This window comes from Necator americanus, chromosome III (genome assembly GCF_031761385.1).
Source record: "Necator americanus strain Aroian chromosome III, whole genome shotgun sequence".
NCBI classification, from domain to species: Eukaryota; Metazoa; Nematoda; class Chromadorea; order Rhabditida; family Ancylostomatidae; genus Necator; species Necator americanus.
Window position 1 is genome coordinate 32808572 of NC_087373.1, and position 22780 is coordinate 32831351.

The 22780-nt window shown below is 38.3% G+C and overlaps 1 protein-coding gene across 1 annotated transcript; it reads left to right on the forward strand.

Moving 5' to 3' along the window:
* Positions 1-1692: 1692 nt before the first annotated feature.
* On the forward strand, positions 1693-21188 carry RB195_011733 (uncharacterized protein; the record flags this gene model as incomplete). The annotated part of the gene is made up of 25 exons (XM_064193276.1): positions 1693-1743; positions 3210-3395; positions 3560-3697; positions 3752-3862; positions 3939-4026; positions 4274-4452; positions 4530-4579; positions 5136-5270; positions 5382-5533; positions 5590-5694; positions 5762-5831; positions 5893-5941; positions 7728-7804; positions 7864-7906; positions 15531-15604; positions 15789-15891; positions 15951-16070; positions 17763-17892; positions 18225-18365; positions 18426-18515; positions 18572-18691; positions 18837-18949; positions 19028-19096; positions 20505-20600; positions 21114-21188. The coding sequence occupies 25 exons, from the start codon at positions 1693-1695 to the stop codon at positions 21186-21188; spliced, it is 2565 nt and encodes an 854-aa protein (XP_064050859.1).
* Positions 21189-22780: the final 1592 nt, after the last annotated feature.

Sequence of the window (22780 nt, forward strand, 5' to 3'; positions counted from 1 at the left end):
ATAATCAACATAATTAGCAGCAATTTCGATTCTTCTCACCATCGCTGATCACTTTTCATTTCATATTCATCTATAATTCTCGATATTCCCATATACCCAACTTGTTTACTGTGCGACGTCCTGTGGATTTTGTACTATTTGCTTTTTATGGATTTTTTTTTCTACTTATGGATGTTTATGTACATTTGATGATGAAACAGACTTCTAATCTAAGGATTTCTCTTCTGATCTGATCTGGTCGATCATAATGATTGGCTTTTCGGAACGAAAGGAACCTTTCATAATGATGTCTGAGTTATAGTGCAAAACAATCGGAACTAGTGCGGATCTTGTCAAATGAAGATCTAACGGATTAAGAAGGTCCCAATTGACCAATGGTGTCATCAGCCATCTATCACTTGTCTAGAAACGGACGGAAAATTAAAGGATTTGAGGTATGGGACACACTGGGACCTCGAGTATAGAACATAGAGTTGCGTAACCGATTAATACCGGGTAGGTAGAGCAAAAGGATGTAGTCGTAGGTGGGAAGATTGTCGATTTTTGAAGGAGGCGGGTAGATCCCGACGCAACTCTTTTCGGGGTTTCCCTGCCATTTTCTTCCGCGTAGTTCCCTCGGATCCGGACGTAATTTTCCAGAAACCGCTCGTCGCCTACCCGAACGACCCCGCAATCGGTGAGCCCATTATCAGTGTAGAAGAAATGGAGGGATGGAGGTGTGGGAGCGTGTGCAGAGAAGCAGAGTCAATGTCCCCGTATCGACTACCCGTTGTCTCTGTCGTTCATGTCTGGTCCACACTATCCGAATCATTCCACAAGCACTCGTACCGTCTGCTTGTCTGCTATCTCCGCATTTCGCGCGCTCTTACACCGGCATTGCCGACGTTAGAGGGACAAATTGCAAAAAGTAAGCGTTAGAGTGCACACGAGTTACGGAGCGTACAAGACGACGAGAGATAGTCGAAGAGGGTGTCAGGGGCGTATACGCATACATACAACATTGCACATACATCGTTCCTTCGTTCAAACATTCCATTTCCTTGTATTATTGTGTAACGGAAAAGATTTCATCCGGAAAAGGTTCTCTAACCCCTCATTTATGGTTTCCCGGGGAATTGTGCAAATTTACTCTCGCTTCCCTTTGAGAGAAATGAGAAATTGGCACGGCGCCAACCTATGAGGGTTGATAGTCTATCGGTGACTCATAATGCTGACGTTTTTTTAACGACGATTAGAGTTTTTTTCTCAATGAAACCTTCTTAATGCATCAGGCTCCCTTCCTATTTCTTTCTAGAAATTTTTACTTGACAAAAAAAAATCAAATATTGATGTTTCTTCTGCTTACTTCCTACTTTCTGCTCGGCACATAGAGAGGTCTTAGCTCCCTATAGATATCTTTCGCTAATAAATCGAAGTTTAGATTCACTATACAATTACCTTGCTGGCTGGACAACTGCGGAAGTACCGCATAATTTTCTTTGGTTTCTAAAAGTTCATGGCAGAGATTCTGTTTTCGGACAATCCTACAAAGACCTACGCATAGAAATTCAAACATATGTAAAATATAAATAAATATAAGAATGCAAAAAACCTCTATTTCGAAGTTACACTGTGATGCATCTATTTCTACGGCTTTTCGACACTACTTTTTTTTCAATTTGAAATAAATGGCCCCTCTTTTCAGGGTGACTCATGCAAACCTTAGATAGCAATCAAGAGCAGAACCCGCCGATAGGGTCTCAGGTAGGTGTTAAATGTTCTCTCTGAGAAACCTTTCATTAATTCAACTCCATGAAATCCATTCCCCCTTTACAATTATCTGATAGATATTTCTTGCAATTACCATCTAGCTGGAATGGGTAATTATTTAATCCCGTCTACGAATCCATAGAAACTCATTCCTGAATGGTATGAAGGAAAAGAAGCACTTTCTCCTCATCCAACCCGAACGTGCTTGAAAACAAAAACAACTACATTCCTCCTCGGAATTCATAAAAACGTAAAAGATTCAAACGTTATGTGATTACAAAGTGAATATGCAGTGTTTGAATCAGCTGTCTGCAATTATTTCACGCAATATTGCGGTAGTTCTGCGGCGCTGGTTTGTCAAATTCACATAATTCATTTCCTTGTTCTTGTAATGATTTGGGCATCGCACTACTATATGGAAATTCGATGAAGGAATGATTTATTCGATGAATTCCTACCCACTTTTTACCTTCCTGCACGCAAAAACCTCTATTTTGAAGTTAATTCATTACGTCGAAGGGGTTATGGTAATTGATCAGGTTGGATCTTTGATCAAAATGTCTGGCTTCGGTGATAATCGTTAGGGATTAGTGTTATTTTATTCGAATCGATCGAATGCGAATTTGTTCGTCACGTTGCAAAAATGCTCGTATCGTGCATATCTCAATCATCTTCAGGAAAGAATATGTGGTGTGAAGTCTTTTAAGAAGACCCAACTTCTCAGGATGTGATGTCTTGTCGGGGAAAATGTAGTTGGGGGGGACTCAACCGCGCTCTTATTTCTGCAAGCTCCGTCTTTTTTATTTGTCTTAGCCTACATGTCATAGATCCTCTAAAATTAATGCTTAGGTTTTAGGCGTCAACTAGCTTAGTTATTCACTTCCAGAAGTAAGAGCGCGGTTGAGTGCTTCTCCACCCTCATTAAACTTTCTAAAGTTTGAAGACGTCATAGAAACACTGTGCACGCAAGAAATATTGTTTCCTCTCGACCTTATTTTGTGCATAAAAAAGGAAATCAGATAAGGTCCCATATAACTTGTAATTACCTTGATTACCTTAACTCCCATTGATCTTCGAACTAGTTGAGCGGGCGCCAGTAATTTTTCCATTTTTTCCTGAGATATTACAAGTACATGAAAATTATGATGAACTTGTAATATCTCATTGAAAAAAAAAACATTTGCTGCGGAAGTGTTATTTGTTCATATAAAGAAGATAAGTTGAGTAGTTAAATAAGTTATCAGTAAATAATTGGGCGCCTTCGAGAACCTTATCTATAGGTTCCTGTGATGCAGTTGAAACTGATCGAGAGTATAGTTAGTTTCGATTGGACCGGAATTTTGCCGCCTTTAGTATTACGCGCATTGTTTGATCGTGAATTGCGCGTTTCTATGGATGGATAGCGTCGGACTAAGTGCAACATTGGTGCATCCGTTCGCATCGAGTCTTATTTGTTGCAGAAACGCAAACGAAGACCCCGTGTGGATTGTCAAAATGCCATACAATTGCTGGCGAAAGCCCTTAAGATAGAGTCTTCTGCCGATCCATGCACGTCTATGAATGGAGATCAAATCGCTGAGAGCGCACTACAGTTGTTTTCGAAGCAACCTGAAGTTTCTGGCAGCGTAAACGTTTTGGAGGGGAAGGTTAGTTTCTTTTTCTGATTTTGTAACACATTTTTTGATTCCTCTTGCTGACTCAAACCGTTCGCTATCGTACTGAACAATTTTGGATTCGGTCATCTGTTGGGATTCCATCCATTAACCTTGTATTCTGACCAGATCAGTAACATTGAAAATTGCTATCATAGGGAAGCGAGTCAGCTCTTGCAACAGAGAATAGGGAGGAGCTACCTTCTATCAACGATCAAAATGCAATCCAAGAATTCTTTCGGAAGAATAGAACAAAGAAATTACGCGACTTTGTCTCAGCACGACGTCCGTACGACGTAGGTTAAATTATACATATCAATCAGGTTATAATTTTTTGAGCTTTCTTCCAGATTGAGGTACCGACTGATCGACCAGCAGATGAGCAGATGCATTTCTCTATCCCTAGTGATCATCCGATGAGAAAAATTTTAGAACAGTCCGACAAAGGGATGTCCGTGAAGGTTTGTACGAGTAATTCATATTTACTTCATATTCCCATATTTATTTTTCCGTTCCATTGTTCGTGTTGTTTCTCAGGAGGCTCTCGCTAAAGAGTTCCGAAACTACAAAGTTCGATTGCCAAAGAAAAGAATACAATTCGATGTTGATCCTGCCATTGATCCTTGTGAGTTTGAAATTTTGTGTGCACAAAATGTGTGGATGCTTGGAAAACCTCTTTGTTTTTTTGCTTTTGCTTTCTTTTTGCGTCTTCCACATTAAATCTGCTAAAATGTTAGGTAACTAGCTTCATCTGAAGCGAGAATTGTTTTTCTTGGTGTCCACGAATTCTTGCGATCCGTCTCCTAATTTGAACCACAGTTCCGGATTTTCCCGGCAATTAAAGTTTTGTTTCTTAACTTTTCCTATTATAGCTGTGTTATATTCACTTTTTGCAAACGATTCTGTGGACGAGAATAGTGTCGTAACGGCCACCACACCAACAATGACTACTGTTCGAGACGCGCTTACCGCCTTGGTCAGCGTAGCTGATGGTGCTAGCTCATCATCGGATAATGGAACATCGGAAGTGGATCTAACTACATTGGTTAAGGTATATGTTTTGAGATTTGTTAAAAAAGCTAGTAGTTACTTTTTTTTTTTTTTTTTTTTTTGAGAAAGACTGTTTAGCCTGAACCAAGTGATCCTGTCACAGAACCAGGCACTTTGATGCGGTTCAGGTAAGAACTACTTTTTTTCCATATCCAGCGTCATTTGATCGGCAAATACGTGTTCAATGCATATTTTTCTCAATGCCTCTTACGAAAAATGCCTTTCCTGCTATGTTCTTATGCTGTAATTTCTTACTTTTTCTCTTACTTCTTCGATTTCACCATTTTGAAGAGTTTATGGTCTTCAAGAATTCCATTTCCAATGTTTTGTGGTGTTAATGTAATTTTGCGAGAAGTCTAGAAGATTCTGAGGGACCGAAAAAAGTAAACTACGATCAGCTGTTAAATTTCGTTCCCTGCACTCTCCTTGCGGAAGAATGAAACTCACGCAGGTGTCGAAGTGCACATCCTTTGTCTTTGTCGAAACGATGCTTTTCAAGACAGAGGTGCCGAGTAATACGCTTGCCGAAAATTTTTCATTGGCTTGAAATATATGGGAATATATGAGTATGGATTTAAGCGTCTTCTTATGGAGCTCTGTAGTCTGGTATATCCCACTGTTCATGTGTATGAGAAGACGAGGTTTAAATTTCCTTCAGACATTATTATTTTCATTTTTGTTTAGTGCTGCGTCACTCAACAGTGAAAAAGCTGGCCAAAGTATATACTCACTGCCACCATTTTGGAAGCTTCCTCTAATTGTTTCCAAAGGCTATCGTGGAATCTACTATGTGCAGGGAATCAAATATGTGCAAATAACGTAAGTTTTCGTTATATCTGGCGCAATTATTTGCGTGTATTTTGCTTCATTTTTTCCACGCACATTTTACGTTTTATATCATCTTTTCCAAATTCTCAATGAGATTTCCAGAACGTTAATGAAAGGTGATGCTCTGGCTGTTTCTCTCGACTTGCCGATGGGTTTTGACCTTAATGGTCATCTCGCGACATTCACCCTGAATGATTTACTTTTAGCAAACGGTATCGCGATAAATGATCCTAAAAACTGCAAGGAATTGTGTAGTAAGTTTCAACGTTGTGTTAACATTGATAGTATGCTGAAACGACAATTTTTCTAGGGATATTTACACCTAGCGTGTTCCTCATACAGCATGCTATTGCGGATCATCTCTTGTGGAACTGTGGACCGAATTCCTTGAATCCGCTGGCAGCTTTGAACCTAGGTTCGCTTCTATCTCAATTTTTTGAAGCTTTTATTGGATAATGTAGACAAAATCTGTTTTCATTTAGAACATTATCTTATTCCAATTTCCTGTGAGATTCCTCCATTTGCATGTCATAAACCGCAATATTTTGAGCTGTAAGTTGCATTTTAATTTCGTTTTGAGTTCATGTATTTCCCGAATAGATAGTGATTTCAGGGGTTTAAATGGTTGGTATGGTCACAATGAAGTGTTCGACCCATGTACGGTCAGTAACGGGTTTTCACGTACTTACTTGTATGTAAACAATTTTTTATATGCTCACTAGTCCTCTTAAAGACATCACCCCACGAATCTGAGGTGGTGCAGATTTCAGGTGGAGTATTCGTGTACAGGATGGGAGACTACGGAGAGGGGGGTGATTCCGTCCATTTCTTCCTAATTGCCGTAAAAAAACGGCCCGGAAGATACAGCTTCATTCGTTTTGGCGCACCATTTTGTACAAGACGTTCGATTGGAGCGCGCCAGTCTTGTGCGGCGCTGCATATTCTGGGCCGTTTTTTTACGGCAATTAGCAAGAAATGGACGGAATCACCTCCCTCTCCGTATTCTCCCACCCCGTATACGAATACTCCACCTGAAATCTGCACCACCTCAGATTCGAAGGGTGATGCCTTTAACTATAATTGAGAAAGCAAAGCCTACTTGCTGTTTAACAGTCGATTTCTTCCCTATTACAATTTTCTTTTAAGCCAGTATTCAACTATCTTCATCTGAAGATAGTTGATAGTTCATCTATTAAAGCTACTGCATATTTGGGAATCGCATCGCAGGGAATTGCCAACTTATCGAAAGTTTTGTACAGTCCTAAAAGAATACTTATTAAACGGAGCATTGTAATCAAAAGTTAGGGCAAGTTATGCGGGGTGAAACCATGTTGTAGCTGTAATACTGCAGTAAGATGCAAAATGTTGTACTTTTCTTTGCTTCAACAGCGCATTATTCCTCCTGGAGCTGTGCGGTATCTTATCTCATTCCTTCTCCTTTTTGTTCTAAGGTCATTTCAATGTCAATCACGGCTATTAAATTAAGAGTCTAGAAAATAGAAAAAACAAAAACTTGTGCAAGTTTGCGAGGAAATTGGCATGCTTTGTACAGTCTGTCATAGACCTTAAGGAATTCTTCGTGATGGATATAGTGTGTACGAGTGATTTTTTTTTATAGCGCAGGCGTGTATTTGCTTTACTGCACTTAATCTATCTCGGACGTTCTTCTTATGCTCAGATTTGTTTCCGGTTCAAATTGTTTGCAGACTGACTCAGTATGCTTCCTATATGCGTGTTATTACCCCATTTAACACTATTCTAATGGTAAATGTGATATCGAGACGTCTGTTTATGTTCACTGTCATGTTGGCTAAATTTTAAAGGTTCCATGTAAATTTTGAGGGACGTAAAACGAATGAAAAGGCATGTACACTTCTTTGCAAAGTAAGCGGCGCATTGAATGATAGTTTTGAGATGAATTCTGTGTGTGAATTAATGTCTCTCCTCGTTCTCTTCCTTCCTCATCTTTCTTCAAAAAAGTGCTACTTTTGCCATGAATTGTCTTTTGACTTCAATTCTTTTTTTTTTGGGTTTCTTTCACTTCGAATATCTTCGGTTTTGTTAAAGGTATCACCCCACGAATCTGAGGTGGCACGGATTTCAGGTGGAGTATTCGTATGCGGGATCGTAGATTAAGGAGGAGGAGGGGGGGGGGGGGGTGATTCCATCCATTTCTTTCTAATTGCCGTAAAAACGACCCGGAAGATACGGCTCCGAGAGTTCCGCTATTTTCTACATCGAGTTCGATTGAAGCGCGCCAGCCGTGTGCACACGCCGCATCTTCCGGGCCGTTTTTTTACGCCAATTAGCAAGAAATGGACGGAATCATCCACCTCTCCATAATCTACGATCCCGTATACGAATACTCCGCCTGAAAGCCGCACCACCTCAGTTTCCTGGGGTGATGCCTTTAAGTTTGCATTATTGATTTTACATAGCTTATTCCAGCCAGTTCCACATTCTCCGTCTGGTTCAACTACGCCTTCCGTGTGTGAGGACGTAAAACCGGTGATAACATCAACAAAGTAAGCAGTTTTTCATAGTGTCTCATTGCAAGGCAAGCCGCTTTTTTGGCCAATTCCAGACCGTTGAATCTAAAATGCTCTTCCAGCGGCTCGATCGACCCGGTGAGTGATAATTTTCCATAGTTTAGTTCAATTGCTAATACGTTTTTGCTGAAGTCGTTATCGGAAGGGTAGCAACACGAGCGCTTTTTATTGCCAGATAGTTCGCTCGAAATCCTTCCATATGTCGATAGAAGCCTTCTTTTATACGTCTGGAAACTAATAGGCCATTCCAGTAATAACTTATTATATAGTTTATATTCTTCTGCGCTTTTGTTTATATGAAAAGTTCTCTATACTGTTCCTTGAGTATCGATTTAAAGTATCAGATTGCAATTGGGGGATTGTTAGCAAGATTTTCTTCGGTCATGCATTCTCATACTTGCATATCTTTACTTATATTCAATTTTCAGTAGTGTTTAAGGATTAAAACAGCTGTATTGAATCTACTATATTTCACTTCATTTTTTTTTGTATGACTAGAATTTCTTCACAAGCATGATTAGAATTATGTTGTTCTTTTCCCCACATTTTGATTTTCATAGACATGGTTCTTGATCAGGTGGTCGTTTAATTTGGTTTCGAAAATAGCCTAAATTTATGTTTAATTTAATTTAATTTAATTTAAACACAGTAGAAGGATGACGAAAACTCGTTAAGCATGAACTTTGTATAGTGCTCCGGAAACATTTTGTCACTTTTCGCGTTTTTAATGTACGAAATCATTTCAGTGAAAACTTTGTCTTCTTAAACTTGTTGTTTTTTGGCTATAACGTATCTGTATTTTGATGAGGATTACGTTGTGGTGCAGGGAATGATGGTAAATGTTCTCTGTGCGGCAGAGCTGCTCAATTTTTTTTGTTTTGCGCCCAAGTTTCTTTCTTGCTACTTTCAGGGTTCATTTTTGTCTTTGCTATTCTATGCATTAATTCTTGTGGATTTTTTTCCTGACAAGCTTGATTAATTAGTAGACTTCCTCGATGTTGAATACGATCTCCAGTCCACTTGCATTGATCTCCAACGAATTAACTTAATTAACATTTAACTCCAGCGAATTATTTAAGGTGTTCCGAGGAATTTTTCTTTGTAGACACAGGCCCATCTCGGCTACAAGCGAATACTTTTATTTGTTACGTTTTTCTTTTCAAACCAACACACACACACAAACATCATAAGTCATCCTTTCGCAGGACTCAGTGCTGTCCTATTCAATATATCTTGACGGGTATTCGAAATGTGAAATTCCGCCTGCTCGCTTCGTTTACTGTGATGTATGCATGCTGCTGTCTTCACTTTCATATGCTTGTGGCTCATCTTATCGGTAATTTCACCTACTGGTGAAATACCATAGCTTATTTGGCAAAGAAGCCCGATCAGGGACTATGCTTATGTTACATATCCGCAATTTCTTTCTATTCAGATTGAGGTCATTTTATGTATGGTTTTTTTTGTTCAAGTTGTGCTCTTTTTCGGTTTTTCCGCAGTTATCCGTTCAAAAGAAATTTTATTCCCAAATTAATATTAGTCTGAAGAGGCATTGTATGATAAAATAGCTTTCTTATTCTGGAAATTTTATGTTCGATTTCATGGATTTATAAATAATGATGGGATTTTGCCAACGCATTAGAAACTATTGAATGCGCTAAAGTCGATTAGCCTTTCCGGCCGTTGTCATCGAATCGCAGCTTCTTTCCATTCATCTTTATTACCTATTCATTTCCAAAACTATGTAAAATTCTCCTGTAATTTTTTCAGCTCCCAGTATTCAGTTTTTCAAAGATCACAGATAGTAGCCAATTTGTAAAACTATCTCCTGTTCAAACTGCATTTACTTTGAGTTTGCAGAAACTCAGAAAACTATTCCGGAATGTCTCCAAATTGGGGCGCGCGAAAGACGCAAAAAACGAGGCAACGGAAATTTGGGAATGTATTGGAAATATCACCTAGAGCTAACTCATTCAGTGGTTGTTAAGGCAAAAGGGTATTTTGATTTGCAAGAGCTTCTCATTACCATAAATTGCTGACAGATTTTATACGGCTCTTCTGTTAATCCATGCCCAACCTACTTTAGGTCACAGTGTTGTGGGTGTTCGATTGACGATTTCCGGTTTTCTCGCAGTGCATTTGCTGTCTTTATAATCGCAGTATTTTCCAACGGAATGCGAGTTTTTTTTATCGCAGGCGATAATGACCTTGAATTGGTATTGTTTGAGAAACTTAGCGACGGATATTTGCGACTTTTCTCTACACTTTTCACTCGTATTCTGTATCCTGTCTGTGCTTCAGCTGTTGCACGCTTCTCAGCTTTCAAACGATGTTTTTGCGGCAACCTTCATTGTTTCCAAGCGATTATTTGTGACTCATACGTCGAACGCAGGAGATTTTCAGTGTGTAAATTTCGCTTTTCCTATTTGTGGGACTCTGTGAATGCTCTTTTCTTTATAATAACGAATTGAAGTTTCTAGCAGAGGTTTTTCTTCTGAGAGGAAAAATTTCCTTCTCTTTTCTTTTCCTTCTTTTATCGTTGCACGATTGCGATGCACTGGTATCGTAGAAACGACGGGAGCTGTTTCATTTAGTGTGTCAAAATGTTAGAGGTGATAGAGACGATGTGTTGAGCGGAGAGACAAAACATGGAAAGGAGAGAAGCAATCAATTGGAGGGAAAGAGGGAGAGAGCGTTTGTTGCGTACGATTCGATGGAGAAACAATGAGGTAGAGATGGATGGGTAGAGAGTTGAGGCGGAGGAGGAAGAAGGCGGTGGCCGGTCGTCGACTGCTTATTTTTCCTCCGTCGATTTTTTATTGAGGATTTTTCTTGTGGTTAGTGTGTTTCCCTTATTCTTGAACTTCTTTATTCTCTACCTTTGAATTTTATTTTCTCCCTATTAATCTTTTAGAACTATGAAATATAGGGTTGATGGAATCTCTAAGATAGTCGTTCAGTTTTTAATCCTTGAATTTATCCCAAATCTTAATTGTTAGAGTGAATGTGGATATGTGCAGACGCTCAAGAGAAGTGATTTCAATCTTGCTCCTATAAAATTGCTTTTACCGCTGAACTTATACTAGTTTTACTATTAGTTGAAACAATTGCTTCAAGAACACATTGAGAATTGACTCTTCTTTCTTTAAAAATCTCCGCTCATTATCTGGTATCGAACGAAAAATATGTAAGGTCCCGCCGAAATCGAGGGTTTTAATAGGAAGTACAAACTCGAAAATGAACTGAAGTTTGCTCAGCAGCGAGAAAAGCACAAACAGCATTTGCCGGTTGTATTTAGTTTTCTGCTTATAATAGTATTTCTGCAATGTTTTGCCACAATTAAGTCGGCTTTCTCTTTCTCACTTCTACAATTTATTTGCTGCTGCGGTTAGTGGTTGTGGTGTTTTCAGCATCTCAAAATAACGCATACTTGTCAACATGGAATCTTTTCCGTTCTTTTTTTCTCCAATAGTTTGGTTTTTAAACAAAGAATTTGCTTATTTTCTTTATTTAATCTTCTACGTGCACATTATTAGTTTTCCTTCCTTTTTTTTCGTGATTTTCTCCTTTTTTATTTTATATTTCTTGCAGTGACCCATGAAATCATTTAATTACTTTGTAAAAGCGGTTTTGTTTCATGTAAATGGCTTTAAGTAAATTCTTGTTCTTTGTTCATGCATTTTCAACAGGTAGTTTGTTTATATCTACCTATCGCTTACAAATTTGCATAAATATCCATTCAGTGGTAGATTACGAGTAGGGGGACATTAAGGATGTAAGAACCGAATTTTCCTGTTTTTTTTTTATGGCGAACTGAATACCGGAAAATAAGCATAACAAAAAAATATAGATAACGCTATCTCCTGCATATTCATGGAAATGGGGCTATGTGTGAGATTTTTTCAAATGAATGTACGTCTGATTTTGAAGCAGGGATGATCAGGCGTAATTAGCTCTTTTGATTAGGATTCACCTGCTCAATGCGCATAAATATCTTTGAAAGCATTCATTCGTAATCGCATATGCTATGCACATAATACGAGTGAGTATACTACGAATCTAACCTCAACAATGTTTTCTTTTTTTTTTGCGATTACGCCACCCGTATCAAAATCCCGCGAATCGTTTCTTTGAGTTGTGTAAAACGGGATACTCGCAACTCGCATCGGTTCGATGACCGCATTATCCTCTTGGCGTTCAGATTTTTGAAGTTGTTCAAGAGGACGCATGGTGAACGATGCGGTGTTAAAGAGGTGACTACGGGCTGAGGTCGATTATTTGACCCAAAACCCGGACTTTTAATGAACCGGTTAGCGGATCGCCTAAAAACATCGCAATATCGATGAAGTGGATAATTTGTTCATCGTTAATGCGCAGTTCTTTTGAGAAATAATGGAGGTTTTCGGGGGGAAAAAAAGTATTTAGGAGGACAGTGTGGGACCTTCGGTAAAGTTGGTTCAAGATAGAAAAATAAGATTTTTTGTTACGGTTCGTTTTGGAGATTCAAAATGAAGAGAGAGAGAGGTTTTTTTTGAATCCATAAGGTGAAGATCAAAGAATCCACAGTGGTCCTTACACTATCAGCTATGTCTGGTTCAATACTGTGCTGCTCAATAATTGCATAGGAAGCTATAATTACACAAACAGTCTATAATTAAAGGCATATACCAGCATTGGATATTCTACATGCATACCCTATTGAATTATATTTTTCCCCATCGATATCATAATGCGTTTAGTTTATTGTACATGTGAATGTAATGTAACTTATGCATGATTGCAGCTGATATGACTTGTTTTTATGCGCGTTCGCGACATAAATTGAAGTGGAGTTACGACATTTTTGAATTGTCTTGTTTTCAAGCCAATAACTTGCGCTGTTAACTCGTATTTCACTGAGCAACAACAATATCCGCTAATACTCTCATTTGTAGTCAGGCTTACTGCTTTGCGTACAACTTTATCTTCTTTTTTTGATACATTCCTGCATATAATGTCAGGTCGTACTTATTTTTGTTTAATCGTTTAATTGTTTTCTTTAAAGTTCTTCTCCCGCTTACTTTTTTGATTTTTTTTACTGGTTTCCGTGTAGATACCTTTTTTATATTTATATTATATTATTATATTTATATTATTTTATATTTATTTTTTGATACATTAACGGCTATTTACATTTATTTACACTATTTTACATTGCGATTTACCTATAATGTGGATTCCTGTTCATTTCAATTTAATCGATATTTTTCCTTTAAAGTGCTTTTCCCGCCTTCTTTTTTTTCTGATTTCTTTACTGGTTTCCTTACAAATACTTCTAATTCTTTTTTGATACATTAACGGCTATTTACATTTATTTGTATTATTTTACATTGAGATTTACATATAATGTCAGCTCATATTAATTTTAATATGATTGATTATTTTTTATGTGCTTTCTCCTCCGACATTTTTTATTTATGTGTTTCTCGTTTAAAATTTTTCGGACCTGAAAGTCGGTTTTTGCATGAATTCACTCGAATAAGTTTGAGTAGGTACTTATCTTTTTGTTAAAAGCCAACTGCATGGATCCATTGTTTTCCCGAGAAGTTGAGGAAAGTCTGAGGCTAGTTGGTTGCCCTCATTTCATTTCAATTAGTCCTTTAAAAGTAAAGATTGTACCCGGAACGCGCCAGTTTCCTTTGACAAAAAATTGGGAAATTGATTTTTTTTTTGTTTTTTTTCTGCTCTGGCTTGGATAAAATATGAAATAAAATATGTGTTCCCTTTTTCTTTTTTTTTGGTGCACCTGTAGTGTGTGAATAAATAAATGAAGAAATAAATAAATAATCAAAATAATATCATAAATAAGTAGTAATTATAAAAATAATAATAAATGAATATATTATAACAGAAATATAAGATAAATAATATATAGTAATAAATAAGTAAAATAAGATGAAAGCTTTCCGTAACGACCCCAGTAACGTTAGTGGTTAAGCGTTTCATCGCTTCTCTCACTCGCCCAGGATCTGATTCGGCGATCTCGTCGTCAGTCATCTTTTTGTGATTTGGATCGTACGCTGCTGTTTTGTTGCGTGTGTCTCCTTTCTTCGGTTGCGAAATCGTGCAGCCTTTTGTCGTTGAGAGACGTCCGTTCTCGTCTCACGTTGTTACTTTTGCTTACGACACGGATTTTTGAGCATTTTTCATCCACGTCAGTCACCTGTGATTTATCCTGGATAGATTGTGCTCCTTTTCTGCACTAAAGCGCAAGCAGCTTCACAAAAGCGCTTCCCGTTTCGAAATCCAGATAAATGAGCGGTATTGCCGTACATAAGCGCTCACGATATGAAATAAAGTAGAATACCAGCTGGATCCGGACCGGACTTCTAAACCTTATGAACATTTAATTCTGTTCCATAAAATAAAGAACGTAAGCACGTTAGCTTTCTTTCACAGAAGGTACATATTAATTTTGGCCTTAATTGATACGTTCAACACTGAATTTTCGAGAATTGTTACCAGTGAAATATCGTAATAGTAAGGTATTCCGTATGTTGCTGTATTTTTATTTTTCTTTTGAGAAATGGTTTGTGAACTGTGATCTATCTTGTTGAAAAGTGATTTTCTTTTCCATTGTGATCAGGTTCATCTGATCTTAGTTCGACTTGGATCCATTGCTGAAGGTGTTTTTTTTTTAATTTCTTGTCCCTAGAGTCGTTCTTCGGAATGACATGACTTTATTTCTCCTTTTTTTTCTCGAAATTTGATTCGAGAAGTGGATGAGATGAGTGCTTATAGGAGTAGGAAGGCTGTAACTGCGTAGTTATTATTAGTTTCTCTCTAATTAATTCTCCTGCGTTCGTCTTATTGACAGGAACTCTGTTTTTGTTTTTGTTTCTTGTTTGTGTAAAGCATGTGTAATCTAATCTTGATAATATTATACAATGAATGACTTTAGTCTCAAATGTTTTCTGGGTTGTTTTTATTCAGAATTTAACAGCTTCAAAACCCCTTATCTCCTTCTCTACCACTTTTTATTTTTCCTGTTTTCCTCTTTTAAAACTAGTGTTCACGATTTCACGTTTTATTCGTGAGATGAAATTCCCACAGTAAGAAGAAATCACTTCTATATGTTTTATTTGAGTGCAGTTATTTGGTGTTCCTTACTTATTTTCCCATCGTTTCATTTAATTCCTAAAATGGCTGAGTTGCTGATTTGAATGTTTCGTAAGGGGTATTGCTGAGCTGATCTCCGTTTTTTTTTTAAATTTTTTCTTTGAAATGCTTTTCGTTTATCTTAAAATAATTGTTATGTTAATTAATTAATACAATAATAATTAAATGACAGTTAATAATGAATAGAAGGTAGAAATACTCATTTGTTTCATATCTATCTAAAGTGAGAAAATTCTCAATATTACTATTTCATTGTTGTGTCTGGAGTGAACCTATCCAGAAATTACGAGAGCGTTCCAGTTTCTCACCACGTCATCTACTCGTATACAGTCTTTCCATTTATTCGAATTCGTGCTTCAGTCTTGAATTCTGATCTCATCTTTCTTTCCTCGTAAAAGAATGAAAAAAGAATCATATCATATCATAATCATATTTGAGATTGTTGGTTTTGCTGCGATAACTCTTCGTAACAGTGCCAAGATTTGAAACGTTTGTGATGGAGCGGCGCTAATTTCTCGAAACCATAAAAATTGTAGTATTTCAGTCGGCTGCACATTCTTCTGGATCAGTTACGCCGCCATTTTCCGACGATTTAAAGCCTGTCGCAAAAACACAAAAGTAAGTGAATCTTCTTGTATTGTTTTTTTTTGCCATAACTTTTTTTTCCACGTTTCTCTCCGGTTTCCGGCAACAAATATCAAGCATCTTTTTTCCTTTCAAGTGAGGTACACATAAGCGCAAAAAAAAGCACGTGGAATAATGGTAGCGATCTACTTTTTGAAAATTCAACTTTTTTTTACAGTATACCTTTGTCGGCTCGGCAAAAAGGTCTCGTCGTGACTCATTTTGACACTGGTGCTTCTGTTGAGGAGTTATCGCTCAAATTCGAAGTGCCGAAGGAAGCGGTTGGAGCTTGTGTGTCGTTTTGAAATTTCTGCCTTCCTAGATCCATGCCGTGTTCTAGATAGAATCAATAATATTAAATCGTGCGGAAGTAATTCGTGATCAGACGGCTGCTTTAATGGCAGAAGCGGACGATGAGCGAGATAAGCAGATATTACAAGGGACTAGAAAGAAAAACAGGGTAAGGTGCACAGTTTCATATTATTCGTTGAATTTTTCCTCTCGATCTTTTTTGGATAGTTTAATTAGTTGCATTTAAAATTGGTACTGTTTTATGTTAAAACACATTTGGCACTATTCCAATTTTGCGATTTTGTACTCTTCTGGGAAGAGATTGAACTGATTGAAGATTTTGGGATTTTTCTGGAAAATACACCTTTTATACTATGCCCACTGCAAACTGTTAAAAAGATTTAATAGCGCAAATTTGGTCTCATTTTTTAATCGACATCCCAAGTAGAAAATCATGCCAGCTTTCCGTCGTGTCATACCAGTTTTGAACAGCATAATATAAAAAATCCTTTCGTATTATTTTCCATTTTCCATATTTTCCAGAAAATTACCAATACTGGTAATAACTGGTGTAGTCCCCTTTTTGCACACTAATCGCAGTTATCTTTCCCTATATCTCGACCTACATGATGACTAGTGTTAGACATCCGCTATTAAGTCAGTGTTTTTATCCTCCCAAAAGAATCTGGTGCCGATTTATCGGCCGAGGACGAATGTAGGTCTTCGTGGGCCGAGGGTGGTCTCGAACCATCGATCATGCATTCGCACCGGCACGTCTCACATCCACTTAAGCCATTCAATTATCAATAATAGTACGTCCAGTTAATAAAAGAGCAGTGGGTTCCGTTCCGCCGTAACTCTAGCCGCCAACATCTATACTTCTTTGCAGAGGTTATATTCATAATTCAGTAAATAACCATACTTTCTTTAAAGACAGAATACCACGAATCTGAGGTGGTGCGGATTTCAGGTGGAGTATCCGTATACGGGGTCGTAGATTATGGAGACGGGGTAGTTCCACTCATCTCTCTCTCTGCATCACTGCAAATAACCACCTCCAGAATGCTGTTTTGTACGCCATCTATTGCAACGCTCCACCCTTTGTGCCGCCTCCGCCCTGCGATTCGTCGAAAATCAACTCGGACTGCCCATAAGGCAGTACGGGACGCTACCCGTGCAAGGGTGGCGCGCTGCAATGCAAGGGATCGTACAAAACAGCATTCAGGGGCCGGCTGCTTGCAGTGATTCAGGGAGAGATGAGCGGAACCACCCCGGTCTCCATAATCTACGACCCCGTATACGGATACTCCACCTGAAATCCGTTTTATACCAGATGCATAGTATGTTGCCTTTAACGCACACTGATTTACCATCCTGAATCGTAGAACTCACGATTCAGGATGACTGGATGTAGGCTGGATGGCGTTACAAGTTCTACCTCCGGTAAAGTCATAGAGCTACAGTTTTCGTCATCCTCGACAGCATATACTTCCTGCCGGTTTATGGTGAGGATGACGACTGTATTTCTAAGACTACCCGCAAAGTCATACCCGGACTTGCGGCACTGCACTTCCCGCTCTAACTATTGTTGATTATCGATGACTGTTCTTGGATTGCTGTTCCCGTACTCGATAGTAGCCAAAATCGTAAAGCCAAAATCGGAAATGCGGCGCCACACGTACATCTGTGATTCTATGGGTATTTAAGACGGTTGTCATGGTTTTAGTCATGTAAATTTGAAAGTTTCGGTGCTGTTTTTCGTATATATGTATATTTATATAGTACATGTATATATTTATATATATAGTATATTAATTCTTGAAAAATCCGATTGATCCTTCCTAAATCTTAGATATTTAAGGTGCGAAGGACGTCATTTGTTGGGTTGAACATTCTGATGTGGCGATTCTTCAAGGATTGTCGCGATAGTGGAATCGTCCTAAACGGGAAGTTGCTAAAGGAGCATGCAATGATGATCTCAAGGCAGTTAGGTTCGTACCCTATATCGCTTCGTTCAACGTTTCGAAACATTTTATATTTGTTTTTATTTTTTGTGTATTTTTCTAGATATTGGTCTCTATTCATTTCACTTATTCGTATTCACCAGAATTCTCACTTTTTTTGGCCTTTAAGTACTTCCTCGTCTTTTATGAGTATTATTACTCAGGACTGGTTCTATTTTCTCATTATGAGAAAGTCGTTAAAATTTTTTTTCCTGCGAGTTAATGATGTGTTTTTGTAGAAATTCAAATTTTTGTTCTTCTTCTCTCCGTTCTTGTGCAATGCAATCGAGCAGCACTACCTCATAACGACTTATTTCCAGGTCTAGAAAACTTCAAAGGCTCGGAGGGATGGCTGGATGCGTTTAAAAGACGCCATAAAATTGATCTCAAAAATATGTCAGGTGTGCCTGTGAACTATGAAGAAACGGATGATGATAGAATGGAAGAGGATCATGATGACGGTGGTTATCAACGTTTTTCTCTCAAATTCGTAGGTAAAAAGAAGAGAAGTGGTTTTTCAGTTGTGGCAAGCGTAGCAAACGCTAGCACAAGTAACTCAACAGCGAATCCGCATGAGATTAACATCTCTCAGATTCAATCGTCCAGTGAAGGTAGGTGCTTTAGTGCTTTTTTTGCGTTGGAACGAAATAAATCCTTGATGTTTTAGGAACTACAGCAGCTCTCCTGGAATGTGTTGAGAAGGCGAGCGCTCCGCCAGCTGGTGCTGTCGCCAGCATTTCGAGTACAAAGCCATTAGATCTAGGGAATCTCTTCAGGACCGCGGATGGTACTGTTCTTTCTCTTTGTTTTTCTTTCACTTTCTTATTTTCTTTCACTTCTTTATTTTCTTTTTCTTTTCAGCTTATTGAGTAAAAATTGGTGATCTTATATAGTTATCTTAACTCTCAAGTATCAAACCTCTGCTTTGACAGATTCCTCTTGCACTAACGGGGTCGGAAATATGGTGAATGGAGTGTCACACATCACTCCTGTCACCCCACATCATTCGAGGTTTCCTTCACAGATGCAGATGACGCCATCAACGGTTGGTTTAAAAGCGATTTCCTCTTACATATTTATGAATGGTAGAGTCAACGGATTTTTCCAATAAGAAGGTTTTCAGTCACTAGACGAACATGGTTTCATAGCAGCTGTTGTGAAGAGTGCAGCGATTAGTGTGCACGATAAGGAGGCAAGTTCTAATAGTAATAACAAATAATTCTGATCTGAATTTCACTGTCTTTTATTCTTGCGTCCATGATTTCTTTTCATAGATGCGATAGGGAGGAGCCGGACTTTCTTCAAGTGAAGGAGGTCTACCTCGTGGGGTGCATCTCAAGTGATCAGGATTCCTCTGCCTTTGGTTAACGGAGGGACCAATTCACTTATCCAAAAGTGAAGGGGTCCTTCCGTTAATCGTCCAAAAATAAAGTGGTCCCTTTGCCAACCGTCCAAAAGTGAAGGGGTTCTGAGCACTGGCTCCGACTACCGCATCTATTTCTCTGTCGACATGACAGAAAGAGAGAGGGACAGTTATAATAGCTTGTTGAAAATTCAGATTTTGCATATTTTATTTTGTTATTTTTAGAAAGTAGTTGAAAGTCTCAAGATTGTGCATTAGAGAATTCAAAGGCATAGATGGCAGGATAATGTAATCCTTGCGGTAAAATATATAAATGGACTTGCAGTGTGCCCCGCTTTGTTTTTCCTGTATTCATGACGAATCTTTTGATGTATCTTCAGAGAAATAAATACATAAATATGAATCGTGTTGGGACGATGCCTCCAAAGGGAAAGAACTAATGTTTATTCTGAAAGGATCTTTCCGAACAAGTTGAGGGAAGAGCTCCAAAGAGTAATTAGTAAAAAAGTAGAGTAGGATTTAATCAAATCTCCCCTGGTAATGTGAAGTTCTCATATCTATGAGGACTTCACATTACCAGGGGAGCTTTGATTGGGTTTATTAAACGGCAGCAAACTACGAATCTGACGTGGTGAGGGAATCCGCAGGTAAAACTAGAGATAAGGTTGCGGAATTCGGGATGGTTTCGCTGATCTCTACCTAAATGTCATAAAAACACGACGTAGAATGCACAAATGCGAGCCGTCGAAGATCAGTTATATCTTCTCACCAGGCTATTCAAGTTAACCCAATTCATTTGCCCAATTGCTGAGGAGATCAGAGCGTGTAGATAGAGGAGCGTTCTAACGTACCTCCTGAGAACTGAAATGATTCACACCCCGTTCGTTACGACGATTAGGGAGAGATGAGCGGAGCCATCCCGTGTCCCGCAATCTACACACAGCCCCATCCCTAACTTTTCCCGCAGATTATCTTTTCACGTCAGATTCGTAGTATGTTGCGCTTAACTGGATTTTTCTGTGCAAGTTCTTTGATGGTTCATATCCAGAGGTCAGAACATCTATGTGTCGTTCCGCTTTGGTTTTTACCTAGAAAATTTCTTGTGGAAAAAAAATTCCTCGTTTCCAAAGCAGAAAAGCTTGCTTATTTGTTTACGACGGGAACGTTTTCTCATGTATTGGGGACGTATTTGACATTAAACTACGCACTTTCAAGGATCAATTCCAGTCGATTTCAGCTATCATCAGCTCTGGAAACTATCAGAAGTTACATACTTATAAACGATTCTTCAGCAATGCCTGCATTTTTAGAACTTCAAATGAAGTTAGCTGCGGTGGGTTGTTTTTCAGCTAATTGCATATATTTTTAGAAGCCTTTTAATTTAATTAACTGATCATTTAATTCTATTTTTATTCATTTTAATTTATTGACTTCAAGAACAAGAACTGAAACATGAGATCTTTTCGGGGTTCCGCAAAGTTACGATTTGCGCTTTACGATAATTTTGAGTCAAATTTTTCTTCCTCTTCAAAAAGATTTTCTCCAAAAAATTGCTATTTTTTTCTTTTATATCAGAGTCCGAATCAGTTCCATTTTCTTAGTGATCTGAATTTATCCGTCTTTCAATCCTGCGCCCATGATTTTTACCTGGGCGACAAAGAAAGTGAAGGACAGTTTTAACGGCTTGTTAAAAATTAAAGTTTAACATATGCACAATATTTTTTCGAATTTGATGGAAATTAGTGTTAATTACTACCAATTTAGTTTCGTAATGAGATCGGTTGAAATTGTTTGATTTAGATTTTTGTGTACGGATTTTTTAATTTATTTGGATTAACGATTTCAGATCTCCCGAGAACAAAGTAAGCGAGAGAAACAAAATCGAATAAATGGGCATACGGATGAGATTGGCCCATCATAAGCTTTGACATAGCTTTTGTATGGGCTAGATTTTTTGTAATGTATATTCGTTTTAACTAAGGATCTCGGGTGGTGTTGGTGTTCTGGCGATTTTTGAGGTTCTTTTTTTTTCGAAATCTCGGAACAAATTACGATAAATTAGTCGCTTTCCGGTGATTTTTGTCCCTCATCCCTCAATGATTGGAAGATCGTAAACCCCACCCTTGCTTTGTGCCTAACGCTCAGTGCTTTATTGGCTATTCGTTACTGTAACATTGTTGCAAACTCTGTTACGTTACGTTATACAACTCCGGGTAATCTCTTTTCTATTTGCTTTGTTTCTTCCGAGGTTTTTTTTTGCTCTTCTTCCGGTTTTCTTCTTTTTTTTTCAAGAATCCTACTTTACAGTTGCTTCTCACTTGCCTAACCCACATACAGTGTATTTAACATTGTTCCCCAATTAGAACCATATAGAGTTTAGACTGTTTTCACGGATAAGGTTGTTTTTGCATTGCATTAATTTATACTAGTAAATTTTTGTTTTTGCATTTCTTGCAAGAAAAAAATGGCTGTATTAATGAGTTTTTAACAATGTCTTCCGCGGATTTTGTCGCCGTTATCATTATTATTCGGCAATAAATTGTTATCAGCAAGTTCTTCCTGAAACGAGCTCCATGTTCGTTCACCAGCACATCACATTGCTTTTTATTGGCGAAAGCAGTCATGGTTACATCTGTTTCAGGCCTACTTGTAATCTTTATGAGTTCGCCTAACAGTCGATGTCTAGTTTGAGTGATAGTCAAAGCTCGTTTAAATAAATTTAAGATAGAAGTGATTGGAGAAGCTGGAAACAGGGTGCGCAACTTAGCTTTGCGCTTAGAACTTATTATATCTTCTATTATTATTAATGATTTTATTTATTATTAATAATAATATTGTTATTAACTATTGGTAATTAATATTTTGTGAGAGAAGCAAGATATTTAGATAGATAAGAAACTGACTTATTTACCTACTTTAAATCACTTATATCGAAAAATTCGTATTTTGGTCCAGAAGGAGATCCATTAAAAAAAGAGGATTTCAGGGGAAGAAGGAGCAGTAACAGAATCGGAGGTTTCAGCTGAAGCTGGAGGTGGAACACCTTTGACGAAATTATCATCTAAGCGACTCTTTCGCTAACTTTCATTGCGTGTATTTAAAGGCATCACCCCACGAATCTGGGGTGGTGTGGGTTTCAGGTGGGTTATGCCTACGCGGGGTCGTAGATTATGGGCAGGAGGGTGATTCTGTCCATTTCTTCCCAATAGTCGTAAAAAAACAAAACGGCGCGAAGATGCGGCGCGTGCACTAGGCTGGCGCGCTCCATTCGAACTTGTGGGAAATAGCGTCCCGGAACGCCCAAAGCCGCATCTTCCGGGCCGTTTTTTACGGCAATTAGGAAGAAGTGGACGGAATCACCCTCTTCCCCATAATCTACGACCCCGTGTAGGCATAACCCACCTGAAACTCGCACCACCCCAGATTCGTGGTATTATGCTTTTAGGTATGTCAACGTAGGAATTGATATCTGAATCAGGGCAATCTCGCGCACCTCACCTCCAGCAAGTCTTT